The 21334-nt window shown below is 37.9% G+C and overlaps 1 protein-coding gene across 3 annotated transcripts in view; it reads left to right on the forward strand.

Moving 5' to 3' along the window:
* Positions 1-18486, forward strand: part of mylka (myosin, light chain kinase a) — a 117017-nt gene extending 98531 nt beyond the window's left edge. For 2 of the 3 annotated variants that reach the window (XM_052148006.1, XM_052148008.1), the window contains 11 exons: positions 1378-1683; positions 2254-2283; positions 3490-3580; positions 3915-4118; positions 8725-8942; positions 9052-9175; positions 9263-9415; positions 11673-11796; positions 13657-13747; positions 16885-17001; positions 17120-18486. In XM_052148006.1, the coding sequence (XP_052003966.1) occupies positions 1378-1683; positions 2254-2283; positions 3490-3580; positions 3915-4118; positions 8725-8942; positions 9052-9175; positions 9263-9415; positions 11673-11796; positions 13657-13747; positions 16885-17001; positions 17120-17364 (1703 nt within the window). In that variant the 3' untranslated portion in view covers positions 17365-18486. The remainder of the gene's footprint in view (positions 1-1377; positions 1684-2253; positions 2284-3489; positions 3581-3914; positions 4119-8724; positions 8943-9051; positions 9176-9262; positions 9416-11672; positions 11797-13656; positions 13748-16884; positions 17002-17119) is intronic. The other variant, XM_052148007.1, reaches the window with a different exon arrangement.
* The last annotated feature ends 2848 nt before the right edge of the window (positions 18487-21334 follow it).

The following is a 21334-nucleotide window of genomic DNA, read 5'->3' on the forward strand; positions in this document are numbered from 1 at the left end:
TCAATTGCTTCTGTCTCTTTATGTAATCTCAGACTGACACGATGTTCATTGGGGGCAATGCCATCTGCTGCAGGGCTCTATTCTCCTCCCTGTTCTTCTATTGTATTCAATTAGCAAAAGGAATGGTTGGGAGTCTAACGTTTTATATTTCCTATTAACACTAAAATTGAAAAATAAATAACCATCTTAAGACAAATGCTTTTGTGAAACACCTTATGTGCCTATGAATTTTGCACAGTGCTGCACATGCACAGTTAATAAATAATATATATATATATATTACACAGATCAGCCACAGCATTAAAACCACCTGCCTAATACTGTGTAGGTCCCCCTAATGCCACTACAGTGCCAACCCGCATCTCAGAATTACGTTCTGAAATTATATTCTTCTCACCACAATTGTACAGAGCGGTTATTGGAGACTTTCAGTTTGAACCAGTCTGGCCATTCTCTGACCTCATCAACACGATATTTCGATCCACAGAACTGCCGCTTGGTTTTTGGCATATTCTGCGTAAATTCTAGAGACTGTTGTGTGAAATGACAGGAGATCAGCAGTTACAGAAATACTGAAACCAGCCCGTCTGGCACCAACAATAATCCATGTGATTTTTCTAATCAGCCAATCGTGTCGGAAGCAGTGCATAAAATCATGCAGATACAGGTCATGCGCTTCAGTTAATGTTCACATCAACCATCAGAATGGGGGAAAAATGTGATTTTCAGTGATTTAGACCGTGGCATGATTGTGCCAGATGGGCTGGTTTGAGTATTTCTGTAACGGCTGCTTTTTGTAAAAATCCTAATCCAGTGCATTTATTCTTTTCACAAACAGTTGGGAATGTCATTGAAAAATAAAGGGTCAAAAGGTGTGGGAACCCTGGTGTAAAAATGCAGAAGTTTTCTTCCTGTTCATTTTTAGTATGATGTTTAACATGTGCATTAGAAAAGAGTCAAAAATCTCAAATCACAAACCAAAAAAATCCACACCTGTTAAACAGATGTATCAAATCTCTGTGTCAGTATTTTAAGAGGTGCACCAGCATACTAGTGTCAGCACTGATGTCTGTTAGTCTGTTGCTGATGTTGTGTCTGGCATTAGGTTTAGAAAGGGCCTTAATCTTTGACCGGAGACTTTGACCTGAGGTTTCAAGACAGCAATGTCAGCATTTGCATAGAACATAGTAAACTGCAGTCAACCAATTCTAGGCTTTAACCCATGTTGCCATTTCAACATCAAAATAGAGTACGTGTAACTTAAATGGGGTTTGGCCTCTGGTAAAATATGGTCAAGTTTGAGGTTTCCAGGACTGAACTTTTTAAAGCCGCGCACACAATTTCCAATACACTTTGCTTCACCTGTTTCTCTCACAGATAAGCCAGACCCTCCTGCACGTCTCCCATCAACCTCAGACATCCGGAAGTCCAGCCTCACGCTTTCCTGGTACGGGCCAACCTATGACGGTGGCAGCGCGGTCCAGTCCTATAATCTGGAGATGTGGAGCTCTGTGGATCAGCAGTGGATTGATCTGGCATCCTGTAACAGCACTTCATATAATGTGCAGAACCTGCTGCCAAACAGACAGTACAAGTTTCGTGTGAGAGCAGTAAATATTTACGGTGTAGGAGAGCCCAGTGCCGAGTCTGAGCCCGTACAGGTGGGGCTGGAAAACGAAAGGGGTGAGCGCTGTCTAGTGGTTGTAAAGTGTAGTCATAAAGACCCCATGAAATCTAAATTTGTTTTGTGGCTTACATGTGCCTGTTAGTTTGGAAGACAACTAATTGCTAGTGCACGCCTAAAAATAAACATGTTGCTGATATCTACAAATTATACTGTTGAGAAATTCTCTGGGAAAACAGACAAGAAATATTGATCACTCACCTTATTTGCGTGGCTGTATACAAACTTCTGTCCAATATTTTTTATTTTCTATTTCTGTTCTGTCTGATCATGTTTTTTCTTCAGTCTCCAGGTACCTTTTATCAGTTTTTTTGTGGGGTGGGAGATTTTGGCTAGTGAAAATGATGTGTCTAGGATGGTGGCTGGTGGGGCAAAAAGTTAATTTCAAAGTCTGAACACAGGAATGAAAAGATTTGCATTTCTTGGGGTCTTTAAAGATATTATATGTGTTTGAACACAAATTGACATTCCAGTCACAAAAAATAAATAAATATTGGAGATTTAAGTTTTTTTTTTTTTGTTTGAAACATGTTATAAATGTTTGCTTTTTTAAATTGTATTTTTTACAGAAAAATATGAAATTGAGCCCTCAGATGAAGGTATGTTTAAGTTATGTACTTGAGTTATAACTTAATTTTAAACATTATAAAAAAAAAATTGGCAACTCCTTTTGTCTTGCTAAGGCTAATTTTATAAAACATTTTATGGGGTCTGGGTATCTCAGTGGGTATTGACTCTGATTACCGAGTCGTGAGTTTGAATCCAGGGTGTGCTGAGTGACTCCAGCCAGGTCTCTTAAGCAACCAAATTGGCCCGGTTGCTAGGGATGGTAGAGTCACATGGGGTAACCTCCTCGTGGTCACAATTAGTGGTTCTCACACTCAATGGGGTGTGTGGTGAGAGATGCGTGGATCGCGGAGAATAGCATGAGCATCCACATGCTGCGAGTCTCTGCAGTGTCCTGAACAGCGAGCCATGTGATATGATGCATGGATTGACTGACTCGGAAGCAAAGGCAACTGAGACTTGTCCTCTGCCACCCGGATTGATAAGAGTAACCACAAGGACCTACTAAGTAGTGGGAACTGAGCATTTCAAATTGGGGTGAAAAGGGATTAAACCGTTTAAATATCCTAAATAAACACTAATAAATATTTTCACATTGGCTTGATTTAAAATGATGGCCAATAAATGTATACTTGTATCATATTTCATTTTAAGCATGCTCTTCACTCACAATTTTGTTTAAATGGTTAACAAGTGCACAAACTTAAAAAAAAAAAAAAAAAAAAATCTTTAAGGGCAAAGTTTGGATTTGTGGAAATTACATCTCAACCATGGGATACACAATTATCTAAAAAAAAAAAAAAAAAAAAAAAATCGTACATCATTTTCATAAACTAAATATTAATATTTGTTTATTTCACTGTTTAGATGATTATAGTTTTAATCATGTTATATTTTGTATTTTTGTAATGGATTTTCATAGTTGGAATGTCTGGATCTGGGACAAGGCTAAAACAGTGAAATCTATACATAAATGGCATTTGAAAAGTACCAAAAATGGATAAAGTATGCAAAGAAGTTTCTAAATGAGTTTTAATGTGACCTTCATACACAGAGAGAGGAAAAAAGTTTACATCTAAGTTTTAATAAAAATCATCCCCTGAGACATGACATTTTCCAAAGATGAATAAAACACCTGCATATTAAATTAAAGTTTCAAAATTGCAACCAGCAACATGACAATGCTATATTAGTGATTAATAGTGATAATCTAGATGCATTTTCTCCTCTCACCTCAGAATCAGAAAAGAAACCAGACTTCAGAAATGTGCTGATCAGGACAGATATGAAGGTCAAGGACCTGTATGATGTGGAAGAGCGATTGGGCACGTAAGTATACATGTGACCTCAGATCAATTAAATGGTGTAAATAACCTAAAATCAGCGTATTATAAAGGAGCTTTACTTGGGACGTCTGAGGTTCTGTTAGTTAATTGATGACTTTACCTTGGTTGAGATTAGTGGACTTAAGGAACACAAATGATATCCAGTAGAAATGACATCTTAGATGTTCAGACTTGTGTTATTGATGTGCATCCCATGAAGTCATGAAAATAAATAATTGTATTCAGTTCTGCATGCAACATCACCAGCCAAAAGGTTGTGTTTTTTTGGAATTGAGTAATTCTATTGAGGCTTATTTTCTTTTATTTCTCTCTTTCAGAGGGAAATTTGGGACTGTTTTTAAACTCATAGAGAAGTCCACCAAAAAAGTCTGGGCTGGGAAGTTCATAAAAGCATATTCTGCAAAAGACAAAGAAAATGTCCGACAAGAAATCGCAGTCATGAACGATCTTCATCACCCAAAGCTTGTGCAGTGTGTTGACGCTTTTGAGGGAAAAACGGACATTGTTATGGTGCTGGAAATGTAAGTTTATGAGTTTTTGGCAACCTATTCTCATAGAATCATGTTACTATACATTAACGCTACAATAACTAACTTTTATTCACTTTCTCACAAATCACGAGTAAAACAGCAGATTATCAGTTCATAAACATGTTCAAGGCTGTAGCCATGTCTTGAGCATAGTGGGGACCAATCCATTTTGGGGGTGGGTGTTACGGGTGTAATGGGCCTCTTAATTCTTTAAAAATATTATTGCTCTGAATGTAATCTTTTTCTGACTAAAGGCTTTAAATGCGTTCAAGGCCCAAAATGTGATCATTTTTGGTTTTTAAAAATTATTTTTTTTTTTCTTTTAACACACATTTCATCTCAGTACTGTGAGTTCAGTGTAATTAAACTGACAAAACAATACCTGGGTGAATATCTTTAGAACTGTCAAGAAATTAATTATTTTACCCCAAAATCAAAAGTTAGAAATTATGTTTTCAATTATGAATGACATAAAAATCATGTGCTGTACATGACATATTTTTGCCAAATGGAGAATAGTTTTCACCCTTGGAAATTACTTTCGGTTGGTACAATATTTCAGTCATAAAACAGTGTGCAAATATTTCAGTAATTCAATATTTATTTTTGTTTAATTGGATACTTCTTACATGACACTTAAAGGATTAGCTCACCCCAAAATGAAAATTCAGTCATTGTTTACTCCTGTGTTATAACTCCACATGACTTTCTTTCTTTTTCTTAACACAAAGAGAAGTTGTGAAAAAAATTGTTCTCATTGATGTCATACAATGGCAGTTTATGGTGACCACCTCTTCAAGCTTCAAAAGTATAGTTGAGAAGTCTAAAAAATTATTCCATGAGACTCATGATTATAATGAAAGCATACGATGAGAAACAAACTGAAATCTAATGTATTTAGTGAAACCGTTGACCAACCATTGCGCTCTGTGCATTCATGAAATTGCACGAGACCAGTGGTTCACGCAGCCCGCTGGCGAAATGGGGCGTTCAAGCAAAACAATATTTTGTTAATCTAAAAACAGGTTTGTATTTTCATTTTTGGGTGAACTAGCCCTTTTTAACTAACCTGAACTAATTGCTGATGCGTGGCTCTGGAATAATCCACGAGGTTCCCGCTTTGCTTCTTAAATGTGAGTCCTGCCTTCATCAATTTGATTTGACATTTCGCTCTGTTCCTCACACACTGCTGTCTTATGACATCTGAACACTTTTACAATAGCCTATAATATATTTTAACGTTTGCATTACATAACCAACTGCATTCACAAGCATGTTCAAATATGACTAAATTGTAGGGTAGCTCAACTGATATAGTGTTGCACTTGCGACGTAAAGGACCAGGGTACGAGTCCAGAAGAGCACGAGTCGACAAGTTACCCGAAAGTGTAATTGAAGCGCCACAAATTGACGTTGTTGCTTCAGCTAATGTTTTTAATGTTGCACTTGTTTTCAGTTAGGTTTAGGTTAAAGGTTTACGGTAGTGACATAGGTTTTGTTGACTTAAAACTTGGTAGACCATTAACCTTGAAAACCTCATCCATTTAGGGGAACATTTATCGCTTTTGGCGCCACATTGAACAGTTTACATCGGAACTGCCGAGATACATGTAATAAACCATGTGAAATAATTTTGCCACAGTCAACATTTTCATGAGATCAGGCTGGTTTTATGAGTCTTTTAATTCAAACTGCATCTCTCAGATCAGTGAATGAAAGTGCTTTGGGGCTGTCTTGCAAGTCTGGTTCTATGCATTTGACCAACCGGTACTCGCTTGGTTCAGTCCATATAAATCAAATTGTGATGAACTTTGCTCAAGAAATCTGAACAGCTCATAAGATTTGAAAATGCCTTTTTTTTTTTTTTTTTTATTTCTAGTTCAGTTTTGGAGAATATTGTTATATGATGTAAAATGTTATAAAGCTAAAGTGTGAATTTATTTTGTGGGAAACAAACTATGAATGCCTTATAGTTGACTCTGCAAATGATCTGGGATACAATAGATAATCTTAACATCCAAATATTAAACACCTCAGCTGTAACAAACTTAGCAATGGCATACCCAGTAGTGTGATCCTGAGGAAGAAATATACTTATGTGCCAAATATTTTGTCCACACAGCTGAACTGAATTGCCTGTTATTTTAGAAATTAGTCATTTTTAGCAGAATCTTGCATCCGTATACTTGCTACAGGTTCACTAGAGTAACCTTTAGTGTCTTTGTCTTTATCATGGCACAATGTTGACAGTTTGTAGATCAGAGCTTCTCAAAGTACTTGCTTTCGAACTATATCAAAGATTATATTTTTCCATTTATAGCAAGATAAGATTCCTTACGAAGTTCTAACTGTATTCACCACAATTACCCTGTTACAAAGACAACAAATTTCATACACAAGTATTTGGCAGAAATTAATTCAGTAATGGACAGTGGTTCCACATGTTTGAAATGAGTTTTCTTAAATTAAAATTAACATGAAATTTCAACTGAAATATTTAAATCAGAGGGAACTTAACTGTATCAAGTAAACCAATCACAATGTAATGTTAAAATAACTTGATGTGCTAGCTAGTGATAGTGATGTTTCATTCGTGAATGTATCAGCCTTTTTGAATGAAGGTTTTAAGTGAACGAAAGTTCTCGTTTACCTCTATACACCGACTCAATTCTCATAGAGGCTGGAGTCACTCAGCACACCCTGGATTCAAACTCACGACTCGGTAATCAGAGTCAGTACCCACTGAGATACCCAGACCCCATAAAATGTTTTTTATAAAATTAGCCTTAGCAAGACAAAAGGAGTTGCCAATTTGTTTTTATAATGTATAGTATTTGAGTGTGGGCTGTGAAGGAGTGTATATAATTGGTTCGATCTGCTAAATGAATATAACCCTTCACTGAACTAGTCGAGAATGTTTGACAAGATTATAGGAATGCACAAAATATAATCCTCAATTTATGAATGTGTAAAGATTACTGAAGGATCATGCAATTAAAATGACATTAATTACAAATGGAAATGTGGTTCTTTGATGCACAGTGTAAGATATTATTTGGCTTTTCTTGAACTCTTTCTGTTTTGGTTAAAAATAACACTGCATTTAACAAATTATTGGGAAAATATGACCTGTCATTTATGGTGAAAATAGATATGGTGTTTAAACTAAGTTTCTTCATACATTTGTAGACATGCAAAATCAATTTGTGTTGCTTTGTCCTGCTTTTAAAGACTGACATTAGTGCAAGCCAGTTGCATTTGAGAGTGGGCTGGGAAGAAGCAGAACTGTAATTGGTTTGACCCACTGAACAAATACACTTCACTGAGCTAGTCTGTCATTTAATTCATTAAAGACTTGCATTTACTGGTAAACCCGTTCGTGAACTAATTAAATATATCAGTCAACTTGTTAATTATCTGCTGACAGGCTGAATGCTAGGAGGAGCTGCATGTCCCTCATTCGATCTCGTTCCACAAGAAAAGGGGATGGATTAATTATGAATAAAAGTGTTTGACCACACAGTACAATCAAAGACACAGACCTTATTGAAACTCATTGTTTTTAGGCTAGTATTGTTGTCTTTTTTTGTGTAGCTTGATAAAAAGTCATGCTCAGCAGTTCAGAATATGATACAAATTATTTATTAAGGAGGGAGGGACTGCTTTTGGTTCAAAGCAATTCATTAAAAGATGATATACAATCTTTTTGGTGAACTGAATCAGATGAATCAAGTCACTGAAATGAATCAAAATCACCACCACTAGCTAGTGACATGAAATGTCTGCATGCTAAACAGATACACTATTGAGTGCAACTAGGTCACTATGCTGTGTTTAGTACAGCAGTTGCTCAATAGATAAAGCAATATGTGCAAAATGTATTGGTCCTCAAACCAATTCTTTGTATCAGCTGCCCCTTCCTAGGCTCCCAAAGGGAGTCGACAGTAGAAAGAGGAGGGGAACGGTGACTATTACCCATTTGGCAGTGTGTGATGAATTCAATGAAGAGCCTCATCACTGCTGCCTTTAAGAACTGGGCACGCCTCTCCTTTGGAGAACCGGTCTCTACCCACTGGTGTCTTCGTAGGTCCAGGAACCGAACGAGGAGTGGTCGATGCAAGGCTGGGGATTGAAGCACTCATCATGCCCAAATTTCCCTCACACACTGCGGTGAAGCCAAAATGCTTGAAGCCACTGCCCCTCGCACCCCGGACTAAGGAGGGGGAGTGCGTTGGGGCCGCCGGACCCCACCCATTATACCTGGACCTTACCCTTTCATCACTACCCCTCTTTCAAATAGCCCAATTCACAAGCAAGGGCACCAGATTCCCCTTGGACACTTTCCCTATGGACACTTTTATTCCCCATTTTCTTTTCCTTATTATTTCAAATAAATGCCTCTCCGAGGCCTGACGCCACACTCACTGTGCTTTTTTTTTTTTTTAAACTGGAAATCATATTGTCTGCCAGTGACTTGATTATCTAAAGCTCTAGAGACCACGTCCAGTAGATCAGACATAGAGGTGTGTGAACTGCGAGTAGAAATGTCCTGGATGTGTCTTGTGTTGGCTGAATGCTGGTGTGATGTGTTCTTCAGGATCTCAGGAGGAGAACTCTTTGATCGGATCATCGATGAAGATTTTGAGCTGACAGAGAGAGAGGTGATCAAGTACATGCTGCAGATTGTGGATGGAGTCAGTTTTATTCATAACAAAGGCATAGTCCATCTGGACCTCAAACCTGAGAACATCATGTGTGTCAATAAAACTGGCAGCAAAATCAAGCTTATCGACTTTGGACTGGCTCGCAGACTGGGTTAGTCAAAAGATTTATAAGTGTGTTTGCTAAGGCAAGCATCACTATTAATACCACTCATACTAAATACTTTCATATGATTTGATTGTTTTATCTCTTATGAGCGTAGAGAGTGCAGGATCTTTGAAAGTGTTGTTTGGCACACCAGAGTTCGTAGCTCCAGAGGTGATTGGTTATGAAGCCATCAGTTACGCTACGGACATGTGGAGTATAGGAGTCATCTGCTACATACTGTGAGTACACAGCAATTCTGAAAGAGCTTTGAAATCACCTTCTGCTTCATCAGTATTCTGAGATTTTCATGTTCTCTTTCTCCTCAGTGTCAGTGGTTTGTCTCCATTCATGGGTGATAACGACAATGAGACCCTGTCTAACGTCACGTCAGCAACGTGGGACTTTGAAGACGATGCGTTTGACGAGATCTCAGGCGATGCCAAAGACTTTATCAGTAACCTGCTGAAGAAAGACATGAAGTGAGTGCATTCAGTAGCTTAAAAGTTCTGCACTATTCTGTGTTTGAGGTAAGTGTTCTGTGTCATAGTTTCACAGTAGGTTCACAGCTCTGTTTCTCAGCAGCCTTTGTGTATTTAACATGCACTGAAAATCCTAATAAGTTGACTTTCCTCAACTGTTTGATTAAACTCGGTCCCTCAATTGAATTGAGTAATGGCATCTCCAAAGTTGTGTAATTTCACGTAACTTTGTGTTCATATAGACTGAACTTAAATATATAAGTTAAGATAACTAGATGCAAGTATATTTAACTCAGATTTCTTTTATTAAATACAGTTGTCTCAATGTAATAATTTTTGTTTAAATTGCTAATTTAGATCTTACTATAACACAGCTCAAGTAAAGATTATAACTCCTAACATTAGCGAATGGTTCCCGTTTGGTTATTTTTTTAGGAATCAATTCCTAACATTCTTTGAACGTTCTATTTTTAATAACCATAAACCAACCTATCCAGAATGTTTCAGGGAGGTTTTAGTGTGACAAACTTAAAAGGGACTTTTACAGAACATTCTCTAATGGTCATTTCTAAAAACGTTTTATTTTTCGTTCAAATCTTTCATATTTTTTGTATTATCATACACTGGCAATCAAAAATTTTGAATAATGTACAGATTTTGTTCTTATGGAATAATGTACAGATTTTGCTCTTATGGTAAGAAATTGGTACTTTTAGCACTTGCCATAGATGTGACGGTCTTGTCGGGCACTTCTCACACACCTTACAGTCTGATCCCACAAAAGCTCAGTGGGGTTAAGATCCGTAACACTCTTTTCCAATTATCTGTTGTCCAATGTCTGTTTCTTTGCCCACTCAAACCTTTACTTTTTGTTTTTCTGTTTCAAAAGTGTCTGTCTTTGCAATTCTTCCCATAATGCCTGCAACCCTGAGTCTTCTCTTTACTGTTGTACATGAAACTGGTGTAGAGCGGGTAGAATTCAATGAAGCTGTCAGCTGAGGACATGTGAGGCATCTATTTCTCAAACTAGAGACTCTGATGTACTTATCCTCTTGTTTAGTTGTACATCTGGTCTTCCACATCTCTTTCTGTCCTTGTTAGAGTCAGTTGTCCTTTGTCTTTGAAGACTGTAGTGTACACCTTTGTATGAAATCTTCAGGTTTAGCAATTTCAAGCATTGTATAGCCTTCATTCCTCAAAACAATGACTGACTGAGTTTCTAGAGAACACGTTTCTTTTTTGCCATTTTTGACCTAATATTGATCTTAAGACATGCCAGTTTGTTGCATACTGTGGCAACTCAAAAACAAAGACAATGTAAAGCAACCAAATATCTTCCAACTGTGTTTGATATAATGGCAAGTGATTTTCTAGTATCAAATGATCAATGTAGCATGATTACTCAAGGATAAGGTGTTGGAGTGATGACTGCTTGAAATGGGGTTTGATCAAAAAGGACCTTTTTCAAATAGGGTTGGTGCTGTTTTATACATCAGTAAGGTCCTGACTATACATTGTGATCAGTTGAATGACACTTTGGTGAATTAAAGTACCAATGTTCTTCCGAAACAACAAAATCGGTACATTATTCCAAAATTTTGGCTGCCAGTGTATATTTGATTTTTGTTCATAAATGTTGCGGAGAGATAACGTTAGTGCAGTACAGCATTTAATTAAATGTAGAAATAAAGATCATAGTGGATTGTATTTTAATTCATTGTAATGAAGTGAGATGCATTCAAAAATCATATAATACGTGCCTTCCATCATCCTATCTTGCTGCATCTGATTTATGTAGGCACATTTGATCCCTATGCCCTTTATCCATTCTTCCTGCGGAAATCTGCGTGCTCGCACAGTTTAAAAAATCTATGTAGATCAAAGGTAAAATCACTCTTGACACCACTCACCCTGCCCACTACCTTTTTGAACTGTTGCCTTCTGCCCGCCGCTTCAGAGCTCTGAACACCAGAATCGTCAGACACAGGAACAGGTTTTTTTTTTTCTGTATTGCTGCTGTTTTCGTGTTGTTGTGCACTGGAAGCGCCTGTCACCAAGACAAATTGCTTGTATGTGTCAGCATACTTGACAATAAAGCTGATTCGGATTCTGTTTGATATAATGGGAGCCAGGTAGTTTTGTAGTAGTCAGGAAGTTAACAAAAAAAATAGAATAACTCATCCGTTTTTTAAATTATACCCAGGCCACACTAGTTTTATTTTTTAATGTGTAGCTGATTGTGTTTGTTTGTGTTCAGGGCTCGACTGACCTGTGATCAGTGTTTTCAACACACCTGGCTCAAACAGGACACTACAAACATGGAGGCTAAGAAGCTATCTAAAGAGAGGATGAAGAAGTATATACTGAGGAGAAAATGGCAGGTTAGGATCTCTGCACTCTACAATTATGTACAATAACATAAGGCCATTATGTGAAAATGTTTTCTTTATTGCTTTTACTTAGGCTGATCAAAACAAGCTAAGGCACTAATTCTTTTTTTTTTTCTTTTTTTTTTTTCACTACAGCGCATAATATAAAATGGAGATTAAACCGATTTCTGGTATTTAATCAAAACTTTTTCTCTTGGAACAATTGGTTAATAACTTTTGTTCCAATGTGTTTTTCATGAAACAAAATTATATACATTTTTTTGCAGTAAACTTTCAGAATTACATCAATTTCTGGGATGGTACTCATTTTAAATAAGAACATTATTAACAGTCCTTTGCTTTTATTGTGACCGGTGAACATTTCAAAAGGAGGCCATGGATTTCCAGATCTAGAATGTAAAAATCCTGGTCGGAACAAGATAACCCAGAATGGATTTACAAAGGGTTAAGAATTACCAGAGTTTAACATTAATTTCAAGTTTGAAAAGCCCCATGTTTTACACTGTTCATACCCTGGGAATTCATCCTGGGTATTCAGATTTTCAGGTTTCACTCTGTACATTTGTAAACCCTGGGTTAATGTTCTTATTTGCATATTTATGGGGTAGTTAACAATGATTGGACAACTATGATTGCAACTGGTGTTAATAACTGCTTATCAATGACACTGCATATCTGTGGAAATCTCGCCAAGCATACGTTCTGAAACATGCTCAAAAGGAAAACTGTCAAATTTTTGCAGCTGTACAAAGCGCATGAATATTTAATATGGTATGCACTGAGGCATTACAGTATGTAATTGGTTGTCTGTTGCTAAGACAGCATCATTTCACACTGTATATCTTTTGCACCACAATGCAAGTATCACTGTTCTGGAGCAGGGTTTCAAACCCCAGGGTTAAAAGAGGTGCTAACTGCTTTTAAAACTGCTAGTGTGAAACATGCCTTAACCAGGGTTAAAAGCGATGTTTAAAAAGAGGATAACCCAGGGTTAAAGGGTTATTTCACCAAAAAGGTCAATTCTCTCATCATTTACTCACTCATGCCATCCCAGATGTGTATGTCTGTCTTTTGCAGAAAGATTTTTTCTTTCTCTTTGTGTAGGTCCTCACAATGCAAGTGAAGAGTCACCAACGTTTTTAAGCTCCAAAATCCCATAAAGGCAGCTTATAAGTAACCCATATAACTCCACTGGTTAATTCTTTATCTACTGAAGCCATAAGGTGAGGGTGAATTCCAATTGAATGTGATCATCCCTATGCCCTACTCGCTAGGTAAGACAGAGCTTTTGATGTGGGCAATCTGATGGGAGCATGGCATCACAGTTTAAATGTAGCCTTCACTAAAAGTCTTGTGAAAGGGCCCTTTGTGAAATAACTTTTTTACTTTTGTCTTGAACAACTTTTCAAGTGGCGTCCCCTTCCCAAAGTGCCCTTCATGGGCGTATAAATGCCAATTATCAAGTCCTCCCTGCCCAGTAGGTGGTGATGCGATTAGTGAACAAAGGACTTGCGTTTTCTCGTCCACCCTTATCATATCACTTCTGAAGACACTGATTTAACCACTGGAGTCGTATGAATTACTTTTATGCTGCCTTTATGTGCTTTTTGGCCCTTCTGAGTGCACCAATCAGAACTCATTGTATGAACCTAAAGGACCTAAAGAGCTGAAATATTTAGAAGAAATAAAGTCATACACATCTGGGATGGCATGAGAGTGCGTAAATGAGAGAATTTTCATTTTTGGTTTAACTATCCCTTTAAGCATAGTGTCAAAAGCCCTATTTAATTTCCAATCCCCGGTTTGGTTATACTGATGTGTTGTACTGATAAAGTGTTATGTCTTCTCCAGAAAACCGGGCATGCGGTACGAGCTATTGGGCGACTCTCTAACATGGCATTGATGGCAGGCGTTCATGCCAAAAAGGGCTCACCCACTGAAGGTACCACTGCAATAACTTTCCTATTAGTGTATCAGCCAATGAAGTAAGATGCATTACTCTTATGAATCCCAACATATGAGGAATAGACAGATTTTTCCTTTGTTTTAATTGAGCAGTTTTTTTAACCTGTATACAAATTCTAGAAAAAGGGAGAAAAAATAATTTGTAATTATCATATTTGATACATCAGGCTTTAAAGGTATTTATCCTCCTGACGCCCAGCAATTTATTTTTGTACATGTATAATTCGCCATTTAGGATTCTCTTAGCCCATACATGCCACAGTAGTAAATCTTTGGGTATTCTTAGAGGACACGCTGGACTTTTTAGTGGTACCAAGTGTTTGGGAGTTTGGCTATGACACTTCCTCTCCTTGGTGTAGAAATGTATGACATCACAATACAGGACATCAAATTAAATATATATATACATATATTTTATTTGTATTTAAAAAAAAATATATATATATATATATATATATATATATATTAAAAATTTCTGCACACTATATTGACATTTAGGTGTGAAATTGTAAAACCTTGGTCACAGGAGTTTATAGTAAGATGATTATCATAGTATAAAGCAATGACATCTTCATAATGACAGAGCAGGCCATGTATATATATTGACACACATAAATACAAGTTCCCACTTTATCTTTTAAACATTTTTTTTTATTATTATTTTCAAAGCTCCATTTTTATAATTGTGGACATGAATGATGATTGAGAGAGAAACCTCAAAAGCCTGTTTTATATTTGGTACGTTTCAATGTGCTTTCAATAATAAAGCTGCTTCAATTCAGCAAATACTCTTTTTGAATTATCAGTAACAATATAAACGTTAATTGTACTTTTCAAAATCAGCAAAGATTTTACAACTAAAAGACATTTGCATCACAATATGAAGGCAGCCAGTTTGGACATTTTATTACAAGGTCTTCTACTTCCGGAACATCATGGAAACTTTCGCCAGGATATTGAATACAACAGGTTTTCAGCAAAGGACTGATCGTGTTGATGTAGAGGTTTTAGAAAATCATGTATCAGATATGAAAGGCACAGCATTATAATGCAGTCAGTGAACAGTCAAACTAGATCAGCCCATGACTACTTCATTAATGTACACACCTCCAAAAGTGAGGGTGAAGTTGACTAAATTCATTCAATTTCAATACAAATTAGTTGTTTGTTAAGCGGGGACTTCACAAGACGTAAAGAAACAGTTCACCCAAAAATGATTTACTCACCTTCATTTGGTTCCAAACCTATTTGACTTTCTTTTTGAGAAATGTTGAATGTTCTTGCTAATCTTTTCCATTTAATCAAACCATACAGTGACCAGTGTCTCTCCAGCTCCAAAAACAACAAAAAGCACCTTAAGAAGTACTATAAAAGTCCATATTACTCATGCACTATACACTAAACGGCTACTTTATTAGGAACACCTGTACATCTGCTTATTCATGTGATTATCTAATCAGCCAATCATGTGGCAGCAGTGCAATGTATAAAATCATGCAAATATGGGTTAGGAGCTTCACTTGTTCACATCAACCATCACAATGGGGGAAAAAAGGTGATCTCAGGGATTTAGGCATACATTTTGGTGCCAGACTGGCTGGTTTGAGTATTTCTGTAACTGCTGATCTGCTGGGATTTTCACCCACAACAGTATAAAGAGAAGGGTGCGGGAAAAAACAACAACCAATGAGTGGCAGTTCTGTGGATGGAAATGCCTTTTTGATGAGAGAGGTCAACAGAGAATGGCCAGACTAGTTCAAACTCACAGAAAGGCTATGGTAACTCGGATAACCGCTCTGTACAATTGTAGTGAGCAGAATGGCATATCAGAATCGGTGATCGGCAATAGCTTTGCTACAAATAGTAGCTTAACTACATTTCTGAGAAGCAAGGTGGTAGCTTCACTAGTTTTTAATTTAAATAGCTTTTCAGTAGCGAAGCTATATTTTTGATTAGGTAGTGGCGTAGCGTTGAGCAGCTACACCGCTACATCATGCCTTGTACCCGGTGTTAACTAATGCAAGTTTTGAATCAAAACGCAAGTTGTCCGATCACAAATTAATTGCTCATCTGAGTCTGAACTTTAAAATGAATTGGTCACACGTGCAAGGTTGGGGAGTAACGAAATACATGTAGTGGGATTATGTATTTAAAATACAAAATATTAGTAACTGTATTCCACTTACATTTGTTCTCATTGGTAATTTAGAATAGTTACATTTTTAGTATTTTGATTACTGAGATTACTTTGTATTTTATTGTCATTTGTTTCATTTAATATTTAGTCCTTTCAGATGTAAAACATTTATACATATAAATGATGCGATCCAAAGTGCATTTGAACAGCGGTGAAACACTTTCTTATGATGTGTTCATATGAGGAGACAGAAGTAAGATTGAAGTACGTTTGGAGCAGAAGATACAGAAATAAACCTTGTGTAAATTGTTAGCTTTACGTTAAGCTGAAATGCTCTTTCTAGCCATTTTACATGCACATGTTACCAGACACACTCATATTTATTTTTATCAAGAAAATTCCCATTGGATCATAATTTCTTTTTTTTTCTAGTAAGACTTTGATTTCTTTACACTAGAGACTGTTGTGTGTGTGAAAGTCCCAGGAGATCAGCAGTTACAGAAATACTCAAACCAGCCCATCTAGCACAAACAATCATGCCAGGGTCCAAATCACTGAGATCACATTTTTCCCCATTCTGAAGCTCCTGACTCATATCTGCAATATTTTATACATTACAGTGCTGCTACAAGATTGGCTGTTTAGATAATCACATGGATAATTAGATGTACGGGTGTACCTAATAAAGTGGCCAGTGAGTGTATACCAAAACTTCTGAAGCCGTATGATGAATTTGTGTGAGGAACAGACTGCTATTTGTTTGGAGTTGGAAAGACCCAGTCCCATTTCAAAAAGAGCAGATCAGTTGTTCTGATAATCAATATTTTGTTTTCCATGGAAGAAAATCATATGGGAATGAAATGACATGAGGGCAAGTAAATGATGACTGAATTTTCATTTAGGGGTAGATATTTCCTTTTAAGGTGACCGCAGTTTATGGCATTGATCAATATTTTGCTGTGTTTTCCGTTTTGAAGAGGATAGACCGTTTCCTGCTGAAGAGAAGATTCTAATGAAACCCACATTCAGCTCTGTTATTAAAGATGTTGAGGTGGTGGAGGGCAGCGCTGCTCGATTCGACTGCACCATTGAAGGTGAGAAGACAAGGCTACAGTGCTGCTGAAACAATACTGTACTAACTGATTTACTTTTGTGAACACAAGTGGTGCGGAAATGGACAGAAACTGTATTTGTGGAATTGTTTACCATTAGGTTATCCTGACCCAGAGGTCGTGTGGTACAAGGAAGAACAGCCGATAAAAGAGACGCGGCATTTTCAGATCGACTATGATGAGGATGGAAACTGCAGTCTGGTCATTTCTGAGGTCAGCGGCGATGATGACGCAAAGTACACCTGCAAAGCCATGAACAGTGTCGGGGAGACCACCTGCACCGCCGAACTCATCGTTGAAGTGATGGGAGAAGAAGAAGAGGAGGAGGAGGAGGAAGAAGAATAAGATCTCTTTGTTTCTCTTTCACCTGGTGCTTTTACTGTCACTGTCTTTTTGGACTTGGTCACATGATGACATTGAGGATGACGAAGACCTCACATCACCTTTTGCTACATTTATTTTAATCCACTTCCAATTTGTTCTTTTTGTATTCATGCAACAGCCAGATGGCATGCATGTCACCTTACTGTTACCGTTCTCGCATTCCATTGGTTCACAAAAGAGTCCAGTTTTACTCTACAACAAGGTTTAAATTCACATGTGTGTTTGTGTGGCTGAGACTCTTTGAAGTAAACAGCACCTCCTGTCTTTATTTAAGAACAGTCACCTCATGTACGGTTGCATGTTTTCATTTGGAGGGACAGTGTTTCCCTCTTATTCACTAACTAATTCTGTTATAACAGCACTTCACAGATATTTGGAGGCACATGTTAAATTTTTGGTTTTATTTTATTAGGAATGTCTGTAGATGATATTTTAATGTTTTTAGATTTTGTATGTACCAGGGTGATTCTCACAGAAGCTGTCAAGGACATGTCCTGGTCATATTTAGCCCCAAATCAATACCAAAAAAACATCGGAAATTATATTTTGAATAAATAAAATGAAGCCCACATTTAGGACCTTTAAGATTGTTTGCACTGTGACATTATTTTCAGGACGCTTAAGCACATTTTACCACCCAGTTCTCAGAATCGAATTTTACTTTTACAATTCACATTGTTTTGAATTATGATTCTCATTACCGTAACACATACAGATTTTTTTTTTTTACAGTATTACAGTAAAAAATAAGGACCCTTCAGTAGTGAGAATCGAGGCGGAAATGTGTATAACTTTCATGAAAATAGTGTCGCAATGTAAAATATCTTAATGGCCCCCCAAAACGTAATTATTTATGTTCAGTATAATTTCTTATTTAGATTTTGTATTGAAATTGCACCTTGACATTGTCTCGACAGGTTTGGTGAGAATCACCCATTGGTTCGATAAAGTGCAGCTTGCATTGTAATGAGAACACTACAAATGTAGTTATTCACTTTTAAAGAATAAATTTTTATCAAAGCAATTGTAAACTAATTGGGGTGAGCTGACTCAATGGCGCTCTTGTTTGTCTGAGTAGTGAGGTTACCTGTCAACATTTGGGTAACAAAATGCTAAGTAACGTCATTTTTCCTACCGTGTCCGATATTTAAATCAGTGCGACACACTTTGCAAAAGGCGTGTCCATTGTCTATTTCTTCGAGATATGAAATGAAATACTTCCATCCAGCTGTTGTTATATTTGTGTGTATATATAATTTTTTTTTTTTAACCGGAGCACTTCAGTCTTCTCCCATCTACCAGTGATGCTTGTATAACTTAAGGATTTTTCCTTAAGCTAAGGTGACTCAAAAAAAAAAAAATACCTTATTTGATACTCAGGTTTATCACAAAAATAGTAATTTATTAATACAAAAAAATAAACCTAAGATACCAATAAACACATGTAATGAGCAAACATACAACCCATTCCCACTCAAATATTAATAGCCAACCAACACTCCATAAACATCAACAAAACCCAGGCTACATTCTTCACCCCAGAAATAAATCGGCCATCCACCGATGAACTAACAAAATCACTAAAAACAACATTAACTCTATTCCCAGGCCTCCAACTCTAACTATTGGTGCAGCTACTGTCCTAGGTAAACGATGAGGATTTGAGTGCTGGCCCACTGTACTACTTTTAGAAATCCTCAGCCTTAAGGGTCGGACCTCCTGATACTGGGTGACCCTCCAGGGCACCACCCTCAACTGTACTAGGAGACAAATCACAATCACTGTGCAATAATACACAGGAGGCTGAGTCGCTATCGGAATCCGTAGTAGACCCACTACTCAAGCTAGCCAGTCTATCAGACACCGCAGAGTCTACATCACTTAATACAGGGTCAGCAAATGCCTTACGCATTTCCATCCGATGTACCTGCTTCACAGGCCCTACCGGAGACACTGGAGCCACAGAGTACACAACCACCTGCTCTTCTGGTTCACGAACCACCTTATACAAGCAGGAGTCATACACATCCTGGATTTTAGTTTGTCCCCGATGATTGTTTCTAAGGTAGACCAACTCACCCTCTCTAAAACACTGGTCATTCACCTTACCCTCATATCGTCTATTACGACGAGCGACTTTGTCTCTCAATCTCTCCTGTACCTACCCATATGCTGCCCAAAGCCTAACTTGGGGTTCCACAATCCACTGTTCAGGCGTCTCTGTGGTCACTTCCAACTGATTATTTAACAAAAAATCAACTGGTAATTTGGGCTCACACCCATAGAAAATATGTACTCATACCAGTAGAATAATGCACTGCGGTGTTATAAGCATAGACAAGCTGTGGCAGATTTTGAGGCCAACGCTTTTTCTCTGGGGGCAACGTCCGCAACAAATCATGGAGTCCGATTAAAGAAGCAATGAAACTGCGATGCTTCACCAATTCGATCTTTCCCTTGGTGTCCGTGGCCATCATGCAAACTACTAAACACCTCCCTTTTGAAGTTTTTTAGGTAACAGTAGCTGATAGATCTCTCTGTGACCATCAGGTGTATAAGCTAAACGATAGAGACACCCCTCGTTCTCCCACAATCGGTCCCACTGCCTAGCCAGATCTTTTACAGCCCGATCCACACAAATTAATTCCGAAGAACGTAAACTGCTGCCCGCGACACCAGGCCTAATAGGGCCAATAACTAGATCTGCCCTCTGCAAACAAGAAAGATCTACCTGTGAACATCCACCTGTGAACATCCAGGGAATGCATCAATTTCATTGACACTCACCACTGCACACCCTGGAGCTCGCCCCCTCAACTGCTGCCGTAAAACTTGAACTTCTGTTCCTGGAAACACATCATTCATGGCCTGTCGAGACCTGTTGATTAACTCTTCCAGGGCGGTACTTAACAAAATTGAAAGAAGCCAACTGTGATAACCATCGCTGCTCCAAAGCACCCATCATTGAGGTCTGCAGGTGACACAGAGGATTATTGTCAGTATAGACAACAAACTCATTTCCTATCAAATACTCTCTGAACTTATCACATTCAGCCCATTTTAGAGTCAAACACTCCAATTTCATGGAGCTATTATTCTCCATATTCCGCTCTGTCTTCCGCAGACCCCTGCTGGCATAGGCATTGGGACGAAGCCTTCCACCCTGCTCCTGGGACAAAACTGCCCCCAAGCCCTGGTGAATCTATCTATCTATCTATCTATCTATCTATGCACGGGTGTAGTAACCAGCTTCCTCTTTAGTGCTTGGAAACTTTCCTCACACTCTGGATCCCATACAGAGGCTAAAGGCAAATGTGGGGTCTTACCCTTCCTCACAGAACCACTCAATTATGTCATCCAGATATAGAAGCAAAGAAGAGAACTGCTTATCCCCAAATATCCATTCCATCAGTCTTTGGAATGTCCCTGGTGCATACACAGCCCAAAACGCATACGATTGAATTAAAGCAGGCCAAATGGAGTACAGAAAGCAGTCTTTTGCCTTATCAGCCTCAACTACCTGAACCTGATTGTACCCACTCGCTAGATCTAATGTGGAAAACCACCTTGCCCCAGTCAGGGCATCCAAACACTTCAATTCTTGGCAATGGGTAAGCATCCTTCCTAGTTTTCACATTCAATTGACGATAGTCAACACGCATCCTAATGGTTCATCCCTCTTCTGTACCAAGACAATAGGAAAAGAGTAAGGACTACTACTCTCCCTTATCACCTTGCTATCCAAAAGCTGTTGAATGTGAGCCCTTACTGACTCATACTGTGAGGGAGGAATTCGCCTATATGGCTGTCGACATGGTTTATCATCAATTAGCGGAATCATGTTTAATCAGTGCTGTACAACCTATATCACCCTCAGCAGTGGAAAAAAATTGACTGATATTTATTCAGTAGCTGCTTGGCCTGTTCTACT

Source organism: Xyrauchen texanus, chromosome 18 (assembly GCF_025860055.1).
Source record: "Xyrauchen texanus isolate HMW12.3.18 chromosome 18, RBS_HiC_50CHRs, whole genome shotgun sequence".
Classification (NCBI taxonomy): domain Eukaryota; kingdom Metazoa; phylum Chordata; class Actinopteri; order Cypriniformes; family Catostomidae; genus Xyrauchen; species Xyrauchen texanus.